Source organism: Lagopus leucura, unplaced genomic scaffold (assembly GCF_019238085.1).
Source record: "Lagopus leucura isolate 7727_CA_CO unplaced genomic scaffold, USGS_WTPT01 Super-Scaffold_100004, whole genome shotgun sequence".
NCBI classification, from domain to species: Eukaryota; Metazoa; Chordata; class Aves; order Galliformes; family Phasianidae; genus Lagopus; species Lagopus leucura.
The window spans coordinates 1,499,321-1,521,830 of NW_024962264.1; the positions used below are offsets into that span (position 1 = coordinate 1,499,321).

Consider the following 22,510-nt stretch of genomic DNA (forward strand, 5'->3'; position numbering starts at 1 on the left):
TCCCGCGAGTCTCCCTGCCCGCGCAGGCGCGCCGCCGGCGGAGGGAGCGCGTGTGAGGGCAGGGCCGGCCCGGGAGCGCTCAGCAGTGGGAGCGCAGCGGCGCCGCCGCCGACGGCACGCGGCCACCCGCCCCCCGCTTATTTCCGGAGCCGGGACGAAGAGTAGAGCGGCGGCGGCGGCTCGGGAACGGCGTCTCCCGCTCGCGGTGCCCGGCCTCCGCCTCGCCTCCTTGCGCAGGGTCGGCTCGCAGCCCCCGGCCGCTCGCCCAGGAGCGCGGAGGATCTGAGGAAGGAAGGAAGGAAAGAAGGAAGGGCCGTTTCTGTGGCTTTGTGGATGCTCTCCTTTTCCTGGAAATGCAAAAGATTATGCATATTTCTGTCTGCCTGGCTCCCGTGTTGTGGGGACTGATCTGGGGGGCCCATTCCAACAGCATACAGATCGGTAGGTGCCCGCGGCCGCCCCTCGCGCCCCCCGCCCCGTGCCCTGCCGGCCCCTCCGCCTGACGCGTGTGTTTGCCTGCAGGGGGGCTGTTCCCGAGGGGCGCCGACCAGGAGTACAGCGCGTTCCGGGTGGGCATGGTGCAGTTCTCCACCTCCGAGTTCAGGCTCACTCCCCACATCGACAACCTGGAGGTCGCCAACAGCTTCGCCGTCACCAACGCCTGTGAGTACCGGGGCGGGAGGGGCCGCCGGCGCCGAACGGCTGCGGCAGCGCCCGGCCCGGCCCAGGTGAAGGTGGCCGCCGGGTCTCCGTGCGCCCCCCGGCGCCGGCGGAGCCTTAAGATGGAGCCCGCCGCCCCCGCCGGAGCGCCGTCAGCCATCTTACCGCGCCGCGTCGCAGCCCGGCACCGAGGCCCCGCGCGGAGCGGAGCGGTGCGGGAGAGCGGTGCGGGTCTGCCCCGGCCCCGCCTCGGGCGCGGCCGCACGCGTGCAGCGGGGAGCGGAGCACGTGCGTGGCCCCGGGGAGCGAAGGGCGAGGGGAGGAGGGGGGCGGGGGGCGTGCGGCTTGCCGCTCTCGGGGCCGGAGGCGGTCCGCCTTTCCCCGCTTCCAGCAGCGGCGCGCTCGGCGAGGAGCTCGCTCCTTTCCGGGCGCTGCAGGGCGCGTTTCCCTGTCCTCGTACGGGGTGCTGAAGCCGGAGGTCGGTTGTCAACCTGAGCGTTTTCCTGTTTTATCGCTCCTCCGGCTCAGCTACTACGATGCTGGCTCGGCGCACGCTGGGATAGGCGGTGCGGGAGCTCATCCAGAGGAGCATACGTGGGGATGTAAGGGTACACGGAGCTGACGTCCAAAAGGTGGAAGCGTGCAGCAGCCCCAGCAGGGCTGTGACCTTTGCGAGCTGCTGGAGAAGCTCGGTCACCCACTGGGGGAGGGTCTGCATGTGGGGAGGCTTTGCAGTATGCATCCCTAAGACCCTCAGTGACATAAAGTGTGGTGTGGTGTTCTAGGTGGCATTCTGTGTAACTGTGATGGCTCTGGTGTGTTCCTTCAGTGCTGTGAAATTGCTGAAATGTATAAAACGTGAGAAAAGGTTTTCCTGCTAGTACTGAAGACAGATCCGTCCTGCCTCCTCCATGTCATGCGTGCCAGAGATTGAGTCTGTAGGAAAGTTAAGGAGCCCCCAGTGTGTCCATGCACCTGCTCTGTTCCTGACCTGTGCCGCCTGCTGTGTGCGGCTCTGCTGTGTGCATGTGCTGTAGGGTTACAGGCAGGAGGGAGGCGTGGGCTGTCCTCTGTCTGAGCCCCAAGGCTTCCATCATTTGGAGCACAGAGTTCAGACGTGAGCTCCTCAGGCACCTCAGCTGCTGCTGATGGCTGAGCGAGGTTACCTCGGCTGTGGGTTTTGGCTGACAAGTGAACCATATGCTGAAAGTATGGCAGTGTTCCCTCGGTTGCCTTCCAACCGAGTGGTTGGAGGGAAAGGAATGCTGAAGATAACAAGCAAAATTCAGCAGTTGATGAATTTTCAGAGCGCTGCGTGCAGGAACGGTTAAGGAGGCTCCATGTTATTCCTCTCCTTTCTCTCTCTTCCCTTGGAGCTCTTGTTGAAAAACTGGCCGGTTGTTATTTCAAGAGCAGTGCGTGAGGAGCCTGCCCTCAAACCCAGCAGAGCCAACGTAGCAGGGCAGAGAAACGCAGGATAGCGTGAAGTGAGAACACCTCAGTGTGAACGCCTCGCTGTTTCACTCCAGCGAGCGATTTTCCCTAAGCGGCAGCAGGGCTTCCACGTTGGCAGAGGCGGTGCCCTCTTTCTGCCCGAAGGAACGCGCTGAGCTCAGCCGTGCGGCGCTCCCACGAGGCCGGGCCCGCGGCCAGCAGGTGGCAGCCGGCGGCCACCCGGGGCCCCACCGCCCCCCTCCTGCCCGTGCTGCCCTCCGCCTGGGAATAACCGAGGGAAAAAGAAAGGAACCGTGCGGCTATCCACAGGAGGCTTCCGGCCTGTAGTATTAGCTCATCTACGGAGCAAAGGGTTTGTGTTGCCGGGATTGCTGCTGGATCGGGGTTTTAAACTTGTGTAGAAGAGGGGGCAGTGCTCGTGCACGGCTAAGGGATGTTTGCACCCGTGTAAGAACACCGAGCCACTGAAGGCTACCCAGAAACATGGCAGAGGAGGGCAGGTGCTCTGCTTCTCGGTGCTGTATGGACACGTTGCTGTAGCTCATGCAATAAGGCAGTCATGTTGAGCCGTCGGACTGTCACAGGGCTGTGCTGACAGGTCATCAGGAGTCACTGCTGTCATCTAATAGCAGTTTGACACCTCGCAGGGCAGCAGCACCTGGGGGTTTCATGTTTTTTGAGGGAGGGATGGATCTTTCTGCAGGTTGATGGCACAATTAGAAGAGCCTTTGGCTGCTGTGACCGTAATTACATTCTTCCAGAGCAATGGGTTGCACTTACCCCTCTTTGAGAACTGATGGTGATTCAGAGGGTGGCAAGCTAGGTTTGTTAGCAAGGCAGCTCACTGTGTCAGAACCTCCCTGGGTGGCACCAGCTGGGGCAGAGGTACAGCAAGCACTGCAGGTCATTCATGGGGAATTGGGTGGTGTCCAAAAATCGGACTTTATTGTCCTTCTGCCAAGTGTAATTGAGCCTAAGCTAACTGGAGAAGTGCTGATGATCGGCAGCATCAGATTTTCATTAAAAAAAAAAATGTTAATTCTATCAAAAGAATAAAACTAGTGAAGATGAAATCCTTTCCTCTTAAACCATCCAACCTGAATGGGGGTAGTTGTATTACGTCTGCGTGTATTTTTAGACTGAAAGGATATTGGAGTCACCTAAACAGAAGTCTCCCGTGGACTACTATAAAACCTTCATAACCCTAACAAGGTTTTCATACAGTGGTTCCAGCACAGGGGTAATGTATGAATGATCTGAGATGTTTCATTCTGCTGGCTCAAGAGCCAGTGCTGTTTTTCCGTCTTAAATGAAGGCTTACAGCTCTGCAGGGATCACTGCACCATGACATTGTGACAAGGGGATGCTGATTCATGCATAAACCTTAGACCCTTTTGTTGTATCTTCAGCAGCTTTGAGAACGTATGAATATCTAGCATGTTGCAACTTGTGAGTCATTACAAAGGTTTTCCCAGCCATTTTGGAATATAATGCTAGAGATAGCATCCTTAAAGGAGTAGCGTGCAGAGCCCTGCTGGCAAGATAGTTAAAGAATAAGCCAAAAATAAATATTACCACCAATGCTGTGGTGGTAACGATGGAACAAGTATAGATGTATTTATTTGAATTTAAATTGCTGAGGTCCCAGCCCAGATGTATTTTGCAGTGAGTGATTAAAACTGACTTTGAAGGAAAGGAGGAATTTATTAAATGCTTCTGTTTCGGTTCATTCATGTTCCTGGTCCTTCTCATTTCTTTTTCGCTGTAAAACATTTCTCAGGCTCAGTGAGTGCTCGTGAAACTTCGATGCCCTCTTGTAATTAGAATGGATAAGATCACACAGACTTCTGTAATAAGTAATCTTTAAAGCAGGCTGTAGCTTGAAACAGGAACTATTATGCTTTTGCTGCTTTTTTGGAAGCATTTCTTCCTTAAAAATCAAGCTCTACAGCAAACCTTGAACGTTCTCCCACTCATGAGAGTTTTACCTAAAGAAACTTGGGTCTTTGTCGCATGGCCATGCTGTCCCTGCTGGGTCTCCTTGCTCCTGGCTCATAGAGAATTTTCATGCAGATGTGTGATACAATTGTGAAAGCTTTGGCTTGGCTGCCCAATTTCTTAGAGTTTTATTGAGTGATTATTGCATTGCTGTCACCTGTATATCTAAAATAAAAAATTACCATGCGGTTTTGAGTTCAGTATAAGCATCTATTTCATCTTTATAAACATTGAAGTGAATTTAATAACAATTTGTGAGTAGTATATCAATCAAGCCTTAATATTCCAACCAAATTCTTCTATCAACCAACGTATCCATCAACTTCTTTGATACGTGCTTATGTTTACACCTGCTTTTATTTCTTTTTAATATGTAAACATGCTTTTATGCTGATAAAAGCTTTAATTTACACCAGCTTTTATAGGACAGTTGAATGTGCACATAGTGAGGATGTACTTAACTCTTACACGTGCAAGGACTTCATTACTACCCAGTGTGGTTATGCATGCTAACCCTAGGGCCAGTGCATGAAGCAACGCCGTTACTGCTGATTTCTTCAGCTCTTTTTCAGGCTTCTGGTTCTTAAAATATTGTTGACAATTAAGGCAAGTTTGTTAGATGTCATTCTCTTTGAGCAGTTGATAATTACTAGGGATAATAACTGGGAACACGTTGTCTTGAAAACACATTTAAACGGACAGATGCTCTTTCAGTTACAGAGAAGATTAAGATAATCTGTAAAAATTCATACACCAGGCTCCTTCATTGAAAGAATGCTTAAATTGTTATAATTCTATGATTGACCAAAGAAGTGTTTGCTTTAGGGAAAGATAACTTGAAATTAATTAATTTCTAATATATTCTGGGTGTGCTAATATATAGGAACCAGAAGGAGGAATTACCCCACAGTAAGCATAAGTGTATGTCTGTATGTACGTCTCTATGTACATGTACGTGTATTTGCATGTACATGTGTAATTTTATGCATACACTGTAAAGTAGCTTGTTTTGGACACAAGTTAAAGAAAAAGGAGGACTCTGCTGCCCATTTTCTGAAGAGGATTGTCTCAGAGCTCTTACTATTAAAGAAGATTGATCATTTTAAGTCAGTTCTCACCCCTGCGAGTGAATTGAGTGAATGAACTGCTAGTATTTTATACTGGAAGATCACACCTATGTTCTGGAACTAACATCCCTAGGGCTGAAGGCAAAGAATACCAGGTCAGACAGAAAATAATGCTGAAAAGACGCTCTGAATACACACCTGTTTTAGTTGGATGTATCAGACTGTATTTATGTGCACATGAATGGGCTTCTCATGTAACAGTTAACTGGAACGTTGATTTCTGGGATGAAGAGGATTTTTCCATAGTCTAGTAGCTATTCATTGCATCTATCAGAACATGCAAACAGTGATGTGCTTCTAGAAGACTACAGATGAAGGGTTAGTTGCTTTTGCACTGTAGATGTCTGCATGTTTTCGTAAGGAAATTGTAGGTTTGTACAGTTTCATACTGAAATCTTGACTTTTTTCTTTAATAAGTTCATTGAAAAACCTATATTGGCTACAAGTACATATTAGATGTCACTTATTAAAACTGGGAAAGGGCCTCGATTAAAATAATGAAGTTCTTTCAATAGTGAGTTCTTTGAGGATAAACAACAAGCAGCGAGAAAAAGCGTCAGATAAGCACTGAAAGAGATAAGCATTGAGGAGTAAAAGCAGACTTTAAACAACCCAATGTTGAGCAGACCTCTGTTGCACCTCCTTAAACCAGTAACTGTGCTTAAGTGGCGGAGGCTTTTTTTATTGGCTTGTTTTTGTTCTGCTTGGGCAATGTAGTTACTGGTGGTGGAGATGCCTTGAAAAATAATTCTGTAAGAGTTGTTTCATTTTTTTACTTCTCCTCATTTTTTATTGTTTTAAGAAAGGTGCTCAAATCAGGGAGTTTGTGGGGAGATGACTTTATTTTTTTCCCCTCTGGGGAGACAAATATGGAGAATGAATATTTCTGTCCTAAATTTGTTTTCATTTATATTTAATACAGTTAGTTACAGTTAGCTATTTCATGAGAGACTTAACATTTTAATAAGATGCTTATTATTCTGCAAGGAGGTGAGGTTCAGCTTCGGCTACTGTTATCCCCTCCCTGTTATCTACCTGTCCCAAAAATTAATAGGATTTTTCAGAGTTGAAACATTACAAAGGTGACAGAACTGGGCACCGGCAGTGTGTTACTTCAGCTCTAATCTGCTCTTTTATTTCATATCAGATAAGGATATTCTGGTCTGTATTCATTAAGTTGAATGGCTGTGTTTGCTTGGGGTGCTGGGGCTGTAAGGGAATTACCAATTGCTGCAGCCAGTCCCTGAATGACTTGCTGGGCTCCATTGCACGTCACAATGCTACTTTCATCACTTAACTGCAGAAGGCACGTGGGCTTGCACTTTTCATTGCTGACAAAGAAATAGAGTACTCTTGTGTTTGCAGCTTGGAATGGGCAGCTTTTTGCAGAATGACTTCGATGATGAAGAAAAGGGTAAGATACAACTCCGTGAAGTGTTCACGTTGGCCCTGACTCCTAAATACATACACAGCCGAGCATCTGAGCTCAATAAGAGACAGTGGCTCGTTTTGTAATACGTACCATGTTGGTAAGTGAGCACATGCTTGAAGTGCCTAGAGGTGGGATAGCATAGCAGGTTTGATTCCAGACAATGCTGCATTTGATTTGATGCCGCGTTGGTTAAGGCTGTAATTCGTTCACAGTTTAAGTGTGTGCTTTGACAAGTTCAAAACATCATTTGCAGTGGGAAAGATGCCTCTGCTTCCTGCAAGTCGTGTGAGCTTGATTTTGTTTTACACGCTCAGGAAATGGCAAGTGACAGAACACCATAAGCACTCAGCATGACAGATAATCTGAACAGCAATACGATAGGGGATGTGGAGCTTTCCTCATCGTTCATGCGGGGAAGGCTGCTTTCAGAGGTCATGCCAGCAACTGTGCCTTGCGCTCAACCCAGTGAATGGTTCCTCTACTAGAAATCGAGGATGTTAAGAGTCTGCTTACACTCAGTGCTCATGGTGTGGTGCTAGTTAAGAGTTATGTCTGCAAAATGGTTTCCAAGCCATAATACTCATCTTTGTTCTTGTTTTTTTTGCTCATATGAGTGTAGCAAATTTGAAACCACTTTGCTAGTACTGCACAGTTGTGCCTTGTGCATATGTGCTATCAAAGAGTGTGTCCCTCCTGTATCTGAACGTAGCTAGTGTGTACCCCAAGCTCCTGCTTACATAAGCTACAGCAGTGTCACTTGTAGCAGGAGCTGCCTTGATCCACAACAGAATCACAGTGGTGGCAAGGAGAGCTACCTTGGATTTAACCCTTCATTTCATATCCTGTCCGTAGCAGGGCCTGAATTTCTCTCTTTGCCTTTCATGCAACTGAATGCCCTGAATGCCAGGCTGTTTTAGTTTGGCATAGTCTCTGTTTTTTTTTTCCTCACTTTTCTGCCTTTTTCCTGCTTCTGTTATTTTTCTAGGGCAGAAAAAAAAAAACCCAAAAACTTAGTAATTTCCCTTCTGTCCTTATGCAGAAAGGGGGAAAAGTAACTTCTGGATTTTGAAAGCATGAGGACAATTTCTTGCTCTCTGTTCTTATTGTGATCAAGCACAGAGGAAAACAAAACTTAGAAAAATTCTGTTTTTTTTGTATATGCTGGTTTAAATAATTGCTCCATCGACAAGTGTTGGTTAGCCAGATGCATACACAGCTTAAAGCATTTCAAGCCATTAAAATGAACACCTGGAAACACTGTTATATAGTTTCATTACACGTAAGAACTAGATAGATAGTCCTGTGGCATATCTGGCAATCTATGGGGATACCTCATTGCATGGTACATGTACTTGGCAATCTGAATCATTTCCTTGGTCTCATAAGGAAAGAGTATGTTCATAAACACCCAAACAGCTTTCAGAAACCCTGATGGTTTTGTAGACTGTTTAGTACTGTTGTAATTAGTTGGTGTTTGTAGTTGAAAGTGTGGCTTATATTAAATCATGAGTCATTCCAAATAAATTCATACTTCCACTGTACTCCGCTATGTTGAAGTGCCTCCACTGTCATTACACATCTGCTGTTCCTTCCGGTTTTGTCCAAGAAATGCTAACAATGGCTTGCTTCATTGTAGGATTTTTGTTTTCTTTTCTGTTCAGAGTTGTTTCTGGTTCTTTAATGGGCTCATACATTAGTTCAACAAGTGTTGCAACTGATTTAGGTTGGATGTCAGGAGGAAGTTCTTTGCTATGAGAGTGGTGAGGTGCTGGAACAGCTGCCCAGAGAGGCTGTGGATGCCCCATCCATCCCTGGAAGTGTTCAAGGCCAGGTTGGATGGGGCCCTGGGCAGCCTGGGCTGGTATGAAATGGGGAGGTTGGTGGCCCTGCATGTGGCAGGGGGTTGGAGATTCATCATTCTTGAGGTCCCTTCCAATCTATGTTTCTGTGATTCTGCAGTATTTTGTTATTACATGACTTCTTAAGATGTGGACGTTACAGCATCGAGAGGCCATTTCCCAAACTACCTTGCAACTGCTTAAAAATCGAGATGTATTAGGGAAAAAAAACAGGTCACTTTGTGAATTTCTCTCTGTTCATGTAGGTGAAATACTTCAACATCAATCTAATTCTGAAGGCTTTTTATTTTGTTCTCATAGTGCTTCAGGCAGCTCACCATAACTAGCTATTGCTACTGGGCTATTAAAAAGACTGTGGAAGTGATTCTGCTACCTACTCAGTTCAGACACACTGGTGGCTCTGTAGCAAGAGATTTTTGCCTTTAAAGCTGTGTCTTATTTACTGCATATCACTTAAAACTTTCTGAGGAAGCAAGCAATGTTTGCAGGAACATGGTTACACTTGCCATATCGCTACAGGTTGCTTACTAGCTATGTGCCTAGGTCTGTGTACTGCAGTTTATATGTGTTTACTTCTGATTTTATTTTCCTTCTTTATTATTAGAAAAGAAAAAAACAAAACCAAAAACATATATTTACACATTTATGTATGCACTCGGACTTTTCCTTCCTTCCAGCTAGGTATACCAAGATTCTATGTTCAGGAACCACACGCCATCTCATCAGAATTGTCTTCTATTTTCCAGGTTCCAATTCATGAACTCTTTGCTCAGGGACTGATTTTTATTACAAATATGTCAGTTTGGCCTATAGTGACAGTAGTGAAAGAGTTGAAATAGTTTTTTTCTTTCTGATTGCTTTTTGTAATGGAGAACAAGATGTCTCATCTTGTTCCAAAGCAGCAGACCAGAGGAGAAGCTGTACAACTTTGCAGGCAAGTGCTTCTTCAGTTCTCTTCCATGAAGTAGGCATATACAGTCCCCAAAGCGGCTTGGTTTCAGTGATGGGTGACACTGTCACATGTACGAGTGGGGAACTTTCAGGCATCCTGCAATGAAACAAGGCTGGAGGCACCCGTGTTACAGGCAGTGGGGAGAATGAGATGCCTAGTAATGAAATTAGCAACAGTTAGTGCCTACAGGAAGAGAGCCTAAATCAGCTTGAAGTACAGAAAGCTGCTGTTTAGGAAGCTTCAAACTAAAGCTCTTGACTAAAAGGTTCTTCTCCAATTCTGGATGACTGAACACATCTCTGACAGAAAGGAGTAGCATTTATGGCCACTGTACTTTCTCAGCTGTAGTGTGTTTAAACTCTCGGTCCATGTGATGCTCTGGGTGCTGTGCAGGTGTCCCACCTTTCTGGTGGAACAGCCTGATGGTACAGGAAGGATGCGGGAGACTCTGGAAACTCTAAGGCTGGTGGGAATTTGTGTTGAGGGATGTGGTTTAGTGAGAGCTGTTGGTGATGGGTGGATGGTTGGACTGGATGGTCTTGTAGGTCTTTTCCAACCTTGGTGTTTCTGTGATTCTGTGAAAGAGGAGCTGGTTTTGCCTTCTCTGTATGGAATACAGTGTAGGCCAGGGTAGGAGGGGTATTTTGAAAGTGTGTGAAGAGAAGTAAGCAATTATATGATCATGTTTCTTGCTCCTGGAGGTATCAACCTCCATGTTTCTCATTAGACAAGTTCTTAATTTTATCTTGTTCTGGTGGATCTGTGCTTTTCATCCTGATACAGGAACTGTAAAAAAAAAAGTCTTTTCACCACTTTCAGAAAGGACTGCAGTATAGTTTTTTGAATGAGTTCATTACTATCCTGGAGTTATAATTGGCATTCTATGCTGTATACTGTAGGCTGGAAAAGTTAACACTTTGTTTTGAGCTGCGTTGACCACAAGCAATGTGGTATTTATTTTCCCAATGCTCTGGTGGCATCACTGTTTCTAGATTAAATGCAGGGTAGAGACTTCAAACTGGAGGGTTTTATGCATATTCTGTGTAAACAGTGCTATGTGAATAAAAATTTGGCTTCTGTGGCAGTTGCATTCATGGACGCATAAGTTAATAGGCATTGGATTTAAAGATTACAATATTGCTGACAAAGTGTTTTCCATGAAGGGTCATTGTAGTGGAAATGCTAATTCACAGCCTGAAGCAGTGACTGAGCTGACTGGTGGGAAGGCAGAGCCAACCCATGGGAGCTCAGGTGCAAGTAGTTTGCACCTTTCTGATAGGAGCGGTGGAGCCAGGATCCACCCCTTCCCAGACCTCATTTAGGGTTGGCAGTGGAAGCGAGGGTGTCTCTTGTTGGAGATCCCTGTCTATCTGTGGTCTTCCAAAGGGTAGAACATTTCCTTGCTTCGTTTCTGTGTTCAGGGCTGTGTTTGGGCTTGCTCACGTTTGCTGCAGTCGAGGACTTTGCCATCCCACTATTATTGCTGTACTTTCCATCACGTTACAGCATGGTGAGCATCTACTCTATGTGCATCTTGTGATCCATTGGGCAAAATTTGTTTCATCCAGAGTATTTGCTGAAAGAGTTGGCAGGAAAACAAGAAGTTGAGCTGTTTTTAGAAATGATGTTTTACTTTTGGTAGCCAGATAAAATAATATTGCCTTGTTAATCTCTTTGTAATCTTTATGTAGTAAGCGGTTAGTCCCCATCGTGCTCCGTTTCTATGAAAGGGAAGTTATGTGGTGGCAATAAAGTACTCAGATTGCTTTTTTTCCTTTTTTTTTTTTTTTTTTTTTCCTGGATCACCATGGCAAAGAATGGCTGGATTAAGTGAGATGTTTTTGAATTACTGAGGCTGATGATGGGTAGAGGCTGTACCCCTAATCCTGTGATGAGACAGATGAGTATCAGTGTATGCTACCATACCTTCTGTTTGGGGCACATGGGTTTCCTTCCCATGCATAAAGGGGTTTCTGAAGGGACAGCCAGTGCTTTGTCACCTCCAAGCATGCAGGCAGGAGCTCTGGCCCAGGGCTGAGGTGCTGTGCAGGGCTTCTGAGTGCTCGCAATAGCAACAAAACCTTCTAGGAACTCGGGGAACTGTCAAGATAGAAATCGTTTGAACTGTTGCTTGTTCTTCTTCACAAAGTGAAATACTATTCTGGAATTTATTGGAAAATGTGACTTAAGAGAAATCCTAGTGAATGGAGTATATTAGATTGAAAGCCTGTGTATGCACTTGGTCTTTAAAAGTTATTCCTCCTCAGGTTATCTTTATATCTTTAACCGGACATGTTTAAGTCTCTTTCACCATTTCTGTCTTCTGTGGGTTACTCTTTGTGTTTGTCTTGCACAATATCAGTGTATGTATCCTCTCTTACTACAGCATCTTCAGGAGCTAAACTTGATGATCCTTGTAGATCCCTTCCAACTTGGGATGTTCTGTGTTTCTCAGTATACTCTATTTCTGAGTTTCTCTTCCTTGCCCGTTTCCTTTCTCGTCGTGTGTCCTGACCTTTCCCTTCAGTGTCCAAATTGCCTCGAGGCCAGGCAGATAACTGCTGCCAATAGCTGCAGCTGTGATAGAGGCTGGCTAAGAAGTCCTGCTTTCATGGGATTATTTAAGGACTGCTTTGCTCATCCAGTTAACTCTGTTCTTATTGTGTATTCATTCTTATGTTGCGTTTCTCAACACTTTTGAGAAATAGTTAATTTTAGTTACGTTTAGTTGTAATTCATTATAAACTGTAGTTCCTCTTTAAAAAGAGAAAATCAATTAAATCATCTAAAAGTCAGCTTTTGACATTGGAAAACAGCTACCCAGGGATGTCCTGGTGGACTGGAGACTGGCAAATGTGATGCCCATCTTCAGAAAGGGCTGGAAAGATGATCCTGGTAGCTACAGACCTATCAGTCTCACCTTGGTGCCAGGAAAGGTTATGGAATGGATAATCTCAGGAGCCATCGTGGACCAATTAAAGGTCAACCCGAGGATCAGGCCCAGTCAGCATGAGTTTATGAATGAAAGATCCTGTCTGAGAAACCTGACTTCATTCTATGACAAGGTGAACTGCTTAGTGGATGAAGGTAAGGCTGCTGATGTGGTCTATGTGGATTTCAGTAAGGCCTTGACACTGTCTCACACAACATCCTCTGGATGGAGGATGGAGAAGCTGGCTGCCCATGGTTTGGATGGCCGTATGCTCTGCTGGGTGAAATACTGGCTGGATGGCTGGGCCCAAAGAGTTATGGTCAATGGAGTTAAATCCAGTTGGCAACCAGTCACGAGTGATGTCCCCCAGGGCTAGGGGGCTGCTTCTATTTAACATCTTTATTAGCAATCTTTGTACTCCTACAGCAGCAGCTTTGCTAATTTCTGAATAAAATCTGCTAAAATGAGAAGTTGCTGAGCCATCAAGAAAAACTTGATACACTTTTCTGACAAAGGACTCTGCCATACTGTGATGTGTCCTTCAGGGAAACTGGGTGCAGTTTTTCCCATGCTCTTCTGCAGTTCTTATTAGTGTTACCTTCTGGCAGTGCGTTACGGTGGCATTAAAACCCCCCAGAGCCTGTTTTGGATGCTCATGCTGCCTAGTTTAATCCATGTACGTCTTACAGGATTGATTCTACTTCTGGGAGAAAAAAAATGCATGGCTATTTTAAGAACACTCCTCTATTTGCTTTGCTGTGCTCTACCATGTGAGGCAGTGACAGGAGAGTAATGTTTGATGTGAGAAATTGTTTTATGAGGTCTGACTTAGTCTCAAATGTGAACAGTAGCATTAGCATTTTTCTGGAGCTGCATGTTAACTGTCACAGTGGTGTAATCCTAGGCTGGGGCTTGGCATTTCCCTTCAGGAGAAAACACAATTTGGAGTGGTTTGAGCTCCGTTGAGGGCTTTTTAGTATCAGCCAGTCCTTTGTTTGCAATAACGTTAGCTAGGCACGAAGGCCTTGTGTTTCTCTAAGGGCAGACTCTTGTTTTGCTCTGTGGGCTGGTGTTTCATCAGGCTTTAAATGTACTGATTTTTACGGTGGACTTGTCTTCAGACTTAAGTGATTCTGTGTGGTGATTTATTTACGTTTTATTTCTTTTTTTTCTTTTTTCTCATAGTATGGACGGATTTCTTTGGCTCTTGTTTCTTTTCAAATTGTTTACCTATAAGACTTAGTTTACCTTCCGCCCACATTTGAAAAAGCATGTGCTCTTGGATACCATGACATTAAACCTTTGGAATGCAGAGAAAAGCTTCTGCCAGTCAATTTGCAGCATAGAAGGAGCAATCAGTTTGCAGCCAGTTAATTTGCAGCACAGTATGAATACAAAGCTCATCCTGATTTGGAATGCATGTGGTTATCGATCAGATATAAATCATATGTGTAAATCAGACCGTTACAACTTATGTGTACCATTACAACTTAAAGCGTACATAAACGACTCACAATGTGATTGTGTATCAGTGTTTTTTCTCTGAAATCCCCATAGTCATTTCATTTGCTCTAGTGTGTCATACGCTAGTGACAAAAGGAGAACTGAAGATGGTGAGAGTCAGTTTAGAGCATTTGGGATGCTCCATTTAGACTGGTCTGAATTGGTCACTAGTTTTGATGGATTTGAACTACACGGGCTTCTTATCAATTACTTTGACTGCTTTAATATACAGGATAGCTAATTTGAGGCTACTTTAGTCTTCCAAAAGCCTGTAAGTACTCCTGTATTCATAAGAAGGTATTAAGAGTGATTGCTGTACATTTAGCAACTGTGCAAACACTTTTCATGGTAGAACTCTTCAGCAACTGTAAATAAGGACTCATTTGTACTGCAGATCATCATCTGCATTTATCTGCATTGCATTCATGTCTGGATGTCCCAGGAGGTATTGCAGATTACTATTCTAGACCTTGCACAGCTGTATAGTAAGTGTTGATCCTCGGCCCAAAAACTCACAATGGAGGTATATAATGGAGAGAGCTGAAGAACTTTCTTTCATCTTTTCACATACACTGAAAATGGTGAGTGGAAAGGGATGGAATTTTTTACTCAAGGTCATAATGAATGATTACAGTAGAGCTGCAAATGAGTATAGCTTTCCTAAGGGCTGCTGAGAAAAACATGAATTCTGTTTGATAGAAAACTTTGTTTTTTTCTGACATTAGTTTCCTCCTTGTAAGCGAGGGAAAACAATCCTTGAGAAATTTCTTTGGGATAAGGAAAAAAGGCAGAGGATGCTGAAGGTGGGGGAGAAGGACATTAGAGAAAATAAGTGGGAGGAGGGACAGAGAAACACGTTAGAGTGTTTTATATAACGAGGAACATCAAAGTCACTTTCTCCTCAGCATGATTCAGGTGCTCAACCCTATACATTGTTTTAAATAGGGCTAATTAAGAGAGTACCTGCCCTTTTTCTCCTTTTTCTGTTTGTGACCCAAAATTCTATTTTGGATCTTAAAAATTCCCTTTTGGGATGAGAGGGAAGAAGGAAACAAGATGTTTCAGTTGATAGAAAATGAGTGTCTTATCAAATTTTTCTTACTTACCCATTCTAATATCCCGCTCCAGAATCTGAGGTCATTATTTTTTTTAATCTTAACTACTCCATTACATAGTTTTCAGTCAAGGGACATTATATTCCAGATCGTACATAAAATGACCATTTCCAGTGACAGTATTAATCCTTCATGCAGAATAACATTAGCATTCTACAAGCTGTCTTTTGGAGAAGAGCTACAGCAGGATCCACAAATCTTTTTTGGTGTTCCCATAGATTTCTTTGGTGGACCTCTGATTGGTTTAATGGTATTATTTGACTGACCCAGTAGAAAGCTGCTGTAAATGTTAGGATACTAACCCGAACCAGTGTGTTGAAAGAGAAAGTTACAGCTGGTTCCTGTATCAGCAGATTGCTTCTCAACTGCAGAAGAAAAAGTAAATTCTCAAATTGTTTTCTTCCATGGCTGGATTACACTCCCTCAGAAAGAGAGTGAGGAAGTTACTTCACTGAATGGCTTGCTAACCTGCCTGTTATTTGTTGCCTCATGGTGAAGTTACATGCATCTAGTCAAGGGGGAAGCAGTTCTTCTGTGAGTTGTGCATAGGCTTTTTTTCGAGCAGAGATGATCTCAAATCATCATCCAACCGCCCATGAAATGGGAGTAGTTTCAATTCTCACTTAGCATTTGCAGGTAATGCCTTGAACAGCAAATCAGTCAGTGAGCTGCGTAATAACTAGGAGCTTAAAAATATAGCAACTGTTGGATGGTAAGAAGCCGCAAAGCGAAAATGCCTCTTGATGAATAAGGAACTGCTGAAAATTCAGTGCTTAGCAATGATATGCTTATTGAAAATGATTAATGCCACAGAACTGGGCTAATGCTCCATATGCTTTTTTTATTCCTCTTTTTTTTTTTTTTTTTTTCCTAAAATAAATTGTGGATGGGAACTACTGTTCCCTCTTCTCTGTGAATGATTGAACGTTCAGTCATTTCCTTCTTGTTTCCATGCGCCTGAGGGTCAGGAATCAACTAATTTCTGAGACATCGGGCAGAAGAAATTATGTAATGAACTTCCAATTGAGTTACATGAATAAAATTAAGAATTACTTCATAAAGAACAGTAACACTAAAAATTAAATACATTAAACAACGTGTAAATACAACTGAATGTGAGACCAGAAATTTGCTGTTTCTGTTGTGAGATTGTCTAGATGTGTAAATATATAAATATTTTTTTCCTGCACCTATCATTATTTTTTGTGTAGTCTATTCAGTTTAAGGCCAGTTGCTAGAATTTCTACTGTAGTCTCTCTAATTGCCAAAAAAAAAAAGAGATACTAATATTTGCTTTCAGTATGCATTCAATCACACAGAGGCTGAAGGATATGACACTTGTTAATAAAAACAAAATTCTGCAACCTTTGCTTATGATGATTGGCTTGAAAACTTGACAGTGTAGTGATTATGAGGCTTTTGTTATAGGGAAAAAAATGAGGCTCAAATTCTGGCTATTCTGCTAAATAAAATCCAGTTTCTAGTCTTCCTGAACTCAGAGTTAAACCTTGACCAGTAATAATTCTTAAGGAAATGAGTTTCTATTTCCTCCTTTCTAAAAAAAAAGAGCTAATTCAAAGCTTTCACAAGGACCTCTGGAGACAGAGCAGGCAGTAAAACAGAACAGAGAGATGAAGAAGGACAAGTCTTATGCTCCCAGTACTACGGTTTGCAATTGGTTTTGAATTAAACATGTTAAATGTCTCAGATCTGTGTTCCTGCATGTTATGTCAGTAACAGGCACTTTTAATGATAATTTCTCTGCTCAAGTGAACGAAAATTAAAATATAGGATGTAGACTTTTAAACCTAAAGAAAAAGTCAAAGGGGGAGAAACTGCATTGTTTTAAAAGTATTAATTATTTTAGAATGTATGTGGGTTTTCTAAATAAAATATCAAATGACAGCAAAGAAAAAGTTGCCATTATTTGCAACATTATGTATATTTAATGTAAAATGGTTGCCCTGCAGTGTAACTTACAAGAAAGAGCACAGTGCAGTCATAAAGCGACTGGATAGAAAAAAGGTCAGTTTTAATCATTGTGAATTTTGGAATTGACCAAAGGTCAGAATGCACCTTGTGATGGCGATGTGAAAAAGGAGCAGAAGATGCACCTGTTGAATTCCTTTAATCTGCCATCTAATTCAACGGTCACTGAATTATTCTAGATTTGACCAGGTTAGTTGCAGTTGTCTTCCAGAATATGTGAACGGATTTTCACTGAGGTTTCTCTTCTTTTCCTCCGTAGTTCAGTCTCTACTCAATCCTTTCCTGACATTTGAAATGTCTGGTTTGCCTGAAAGTGTGTTGTTTATATTTATCACATTGTTGTTCTCTTCAGAGGTTGTTTGCCTCGAGCTTCGTTTATTCTGTTCTTCTGCTAGCTTATTTTCAATTGTCAGCTGCTATTTTTTTATAACAGCAAATGGACACGTCCATAGCTTTCTTCTTTTGTATTTGGTCTTTCTAGAAAACTTATTTGACCGAATATCTCTGACAGGATTTTCTCTCAAATATATTTCACATTAAGGTTATATATTTGTAGCTCCAAGATCATGTGCTAACACCTTGGCATTGGGAAAAAAATAACTGTGTGCACTGGAAAGGATACGATCTGTGGAACTGCTGCAGTGCAGCTGTGTACGTACTAATGGCATTTTGGCCAGTTGATGTTTCTGGCTTTTTGTTCTGAGCATAATGTAGCTTCATGGGTGTTAGTTTTCTCAGTCTATGAGCTACTGGAGTTTTCTGCATATAAATGTGCAATCCAGAGTCCTTGTGAGGTAGCTTTTGATACAGATTCCTTACTGTTGTCGTATTTTCTTTTGGTCGAAGGGTATACAGTCTTTAAACTTTGGAAAAACCTTCTTGAAAACCTTATTCAAGACTATTCATTGTTCCACTTTTCCCTAGTTTCCAGTTTTCCTAGGATTATTGCAAATTTCAACTAATATAAATAAATGCTACGCTCCCTGACAAGATTTTTACGTTACTCAACAGGTTAGCTGCTTTTCTTCTTCCACATAAATTGAGGCTGACCTACTGCCCTCTCTTTGTCTTTACGTTGCTCCACAGCGATCTGCAGCTTGCTGTGATTTTGTAAAAGGTGTCATGCACTGCATCCTGTGAGTTGGGACATGAAGGGCTTCCTTTCCTCGACTGCCAGTCAGTGAACAGTCACTCAGTGATTTCATCTTCTATAGGTCCTTTAGGTATCTTCATTTTTTTTCTTATCTGGAGCATAGGCAATGTACCAAAAAGCACCAAACTTGCTGCAAGCCATGTCATCTCAAAGGATCATTAAAAATGATTGATTTTTCTCCTCTGGCTGAACTGCCAGTATTTGGATTGAGCATTTAGTACCTTGTATGAACCTGCTTCAGGGATATAATCACATGTAGGTGGGTTTTTCTGAAATACTTGCTCTTTTGGATCTTAATTCTACTCACAGCACACCTTCAGTTTTTATTTTTCATATAGGTCACTCAGCTAAAACACTCAACAATGCCTCCATTTTTTTTTTAATTGAAGTGATACGAAATGTTCTGTGCTTCTAAAATAGTTCTCTAGTAAAGATTATATGGTTAATCCTAACAGTGGCTCATTACTATCATTACATTTGTAGATGGAATTGTGTTTTTTTTTCAGTGATAAACAAGTATTTCAGGCCTTTGAACACAAAGGGAAATCTTTCCTTAATCTCTGTACACGTCCCCTCTAAGAATGATTTAGGTGATCTTAATGATTTTGAAGGTGTTAGTTTCACTGTTGTTTTTATTGCTTGCTTTATTTACAAATTTAGAAAAGCATTTTTCCCTTCCTATGCTGTCATCTCATCATGATCTGATGTGGGTGCCCTTACTTAATCTACTGGTGTGACTCAGCTGGATGACGCAGACCAGTCTTTTCCTGCATTGAAAAGCAAAGACAGTACTTCCTAGTGCATCATATTACCAAACAGAATGTGTTCTGCAGAGTTTCAGATTTCAGTTAAAAATGCCAGTAGCCAAAGAGCCAAAGGTCTGTGAAATGGGGCTGGGGAAATGTTGGTGCTCAAACCGAATGCTGTTGAGGTCATACCACGTTAAAGGAAAGCAGTGTGTGCAGGACTTTCAGTTGAACACCTCTGAGAACAGTAGCTGATCAACAATGAAACAGCACTCTTTCTAGCTGAAGTCCAAAAAATGGACACCTTCTGTGGTTGAGCATCAGAGAACAATAGGAAACATGCGATGGAATTATTTAACCATACAAATCACATTTTTTCAAATGATTGTGTAGTTCTTTCTTGGCTTTACCCTTGGGTTTCAGAGGAATTATTTGTTTTCATCCTTCTTGCAAAAGCTGATGCGGATGCTGTAACTGCAACTTAACACCAGTTAATAATAATTTATTGCTTAAAAGACTGCTTTTGTAGTGGTTGGAAACTGAGACTATTTGCACAGGTGTACCAAGCAGAAATTGGGATTGCTTACCTGAAGTCAGAAAGTTAATGTGTTATCCAGAAACACCCAGCAAGGAGTGTACTCTTGAAAACTGACCCCTGGTCATGTCTGTATGCTGGTGCCAGAAGTGCCATTCATGTGCTTTTGTCACTTAATGTTGCAGCTTTCATTGTTTGAGCTGAGCTGCCATAATGGGCACTGGACTCATTAATGATCAGGGAAAGCATGCAGCAGGTGGTGCCTGTGGGTGAAATATACATGGTCCTGCCCTGGAAGGAAAGTGGTTTAGACTAGATTTTCAGAGCTTTCTCATTTTTACCGTCTCTGACTTTGTATTAAACTGGCATGAGGGGTGCTTTGTTTGTTTCGTTTTGTTTTGTTTTGACTGGGCACATGGTCAAGGTCATAGAATCTTAGAATGGCTTGGATTGGAAGGGACCTTGAAGATAATCTTGTTCCAGCACCCTTCTGTAGGCAGGGCTGCCATCCACTGGATCACGTTGCCCAGGGTCCCATCCAACCTGTCCTTGACCACCTCTAGAGATGGGGCAACCACAACTTCTCTGGGCAGTCTGTTCCACCACCTCACCATCCTGAGTGAAAAACTTCCCCCTAGCATCTAATGTAATTTTCCTCTTAGTTTAAAACCATTCTCCCTTATCCTGTCACTACCAGGCCATGTAAGAAGTCGATCTCCTGGTTTTAAGCTCTTTTTAAGTATTGGAAGGCTGTGATGAAGTCTCCCTGGAGCCTTTTCTTCTCCAGGCTGAACTAGCCCAGCTCCCCCAACTTTTCTTCATAGAAGAGATGCTCCAGCCCACTGATCACCCTCATGGCCCTCTGCTGGACCTGTTCTAGCAGCTCCACATCCTTCCTGTACTGGGTGCCCCGCACCTGGGTGCAATATTGCAGATGGGGCCTTGTGAAGGTGGAGTAGAGAGGGACAACGGAAAGGGCTGGAAAAATGAAGACAACAAAGAAATTGAAGGTAAGAGAAAATCAACCTTTGAGCTCGCTCTTTGAATAAGTCATTCTTCAAATCATTATTTTAGTGAAGTCTCACTGTTTGAGTTGATACTCTATCTTAGATTCCTGTTGGGAAATTATTTTTTTTTTAATGGTTTAGTTGTGATAAACACAGGTCAAGTCGTATTTTTACATAAAGGATGAATAATGCTTGAGGTATCTTTCCCTAAGATAGTTAGCGCATGGTTGCTCAAAATTTGACTTTCATGATTATCATTTGAGTTTGTCAAGGAAGGCTGTGACTAGTTACATTTACACATACACAAAGTCATTTATCTCCCTTATTTGTGTGTTAGTAGTGGAAAAACTACTGGCTGCATCCACTTGACTCCTGTCCATTAGATGTTTATAAGCATTGGCAAGATTCCCTCTCAGTGTTCCGCAGGCTGAACACTGCCAGGCCCCCTTAGAATCTCCCCTTGTAAGGGAGATTCTCCATGGCCCTAGTAATCTTTGTGGCCCACTGCTGGAATCTCTCTAGAAGTTCCCTGCCTTTCCAGAACTGGAACCAGTACTCCAGATGTGGCCTCACCAGGGCAGTGTAGAGGGGGAGGATCACCTCCTTTCACCTGCTGGCCGTGCTCTTCTTAGTGCTCTCCAGGATACCATTGGTTTTCCTGGCCACAGGGGCACACTGCTGGCTCATGGCCCATCTGCTGTCCACCAGGACACCCAGGTCCTTTTCCGCAGAGATTCTCTCTATCAGGTCAGCCTCTAAGCTGCAGTGATGCATGCAGTTAGTTCCCCCCAGATGTGGAACTCTGTACTTGGCCCCCATCAGCTTCTTCTCCACACAACTGTCCAACCTGTCCAGGTCTCACTGAGGTCTTTAATTTCTTGTCAGCTGTTCTTTGCTTTTCTTTTTTTTTTATTTTTAAACTGTAGATGTGCATCTTCTTCTGATTTGACAGTTACATATTAAACCTACAAGCTGTTATAGAAGTACTTCTATTTGACTTGTTTGTGAGCTTTTTCTGATTCGTGGTGTGGTAGAGAGCACCTTTGATTGTGTAACGAATTAGCAGTGTTTGAGACACACTTTCTGTCAGTTTCTGATCCTTTGGGGAACAAAACATACTAAACTCTGATGACTGCTTTGAATGGAGAGGTTCTATCCAGGTGAAAAGCAAGCGAAAGAGACTGTGCTAATGGGGAGGATATAGTATCCATACAGAAAAGTTCTGAAGTAAGTACTATAGAAGTGCGTGTTCTGGGAAATACGTACAAGCTAAAATGTTCAAGTTAACCTCTATGAGTAACAAGCCAGACTAAATGAGACTGATTCCATGCTGTTTCACAGGAAGCTAGGGAATCCATGTGCCACTGCTGAAACTCATTGAGTTTGTCCTTTAAAAATGCATCATCCTTGTTACGTGGCTTTTATCATTATTAGTGAGCTTTAATCAGGCCATGTTCTCCAGAGGGAAATACGTTTAAACAGTACTCAGTGTAGGTGTTTTGTCTCACGTGGGTATAATGCAGAATTTCCATTTGTTTCTTGTAGAAAAGACTAAGTAAACTTATACAACAGAGTTGACATTGAATATGCAGCTGTAAGAGCTGATTGCAGCTTTCTGTAGTAGGGGTCATGAATTCAAGTGAGAGAAAACACACCTGTGCTTCAGTGGTGGCTTGCCACCTAGGATGAGCCATATGTTTATATAAATGTTACGGAGCAGAGTAGGTGGCATGCTGCGGCTGAGATCTAGGCATGTCCTTTGCTTCACCGCTTTGCAAGCCATGTGCTATAAAGTATTGTATTTTGTTGCATTACGTGCTGATCAGATGTATTTTTAGAAGCAATTTAAAAGCGTGACACTATACGCATTAGAATGCTGCGTGTGCAGAAGCTGATTACTTTGAGCAAGCAGTATGAGATACCAGGTGCCCCAAACGATGTTGTAACCATAGGTAGCATTTCCATGAAGTATATTGTGTGGCCTGCAGAGATAATATTGTTAATCACTATCATTTGGAGTAACATAAAAACTGTTTCTTAATTTAAC

The 22,510-nt window shown here is 43.1% G+C and overlaps 1 protein-coding gene across 7 annotated transcripts in view; it reads left to right on the forward strand.

The window, feature by feature from the left end:
- Nucleotides 1–220: 220 nt before the first annotated feature.
- Nucleotides 221–22,510, forward strand: part of GRIA2 (glutamate ionotropic receptor AMPA type subunit 2) — an 83,909-nt gene continuing 61,619 nt past the window's right edge. For 5 of the 7 annotated variants that reach the window (XM_042870868.1, XM_042870862.1, XM_042870863.1 and 2 more), the window contains exons 1-2: nucleotides 267–441; nucleotides 523–663. In XM_042870868.1, the coding sequence (XP_042726802.1) occupies nucleotides 354–441; nucleotides 523–663 (229 nt within the window). In that variant the 5' untranslated portion in view covers nucleotides 267–353. Of the gene's footprint in view, nucleotides 442–522; nucleotides 664–22,510 lie in introns of all 7 variants that reach the window. The other 2 variants (XM_042870866.1, XM_042870867.1) reach the window with 1 other exon arrangement.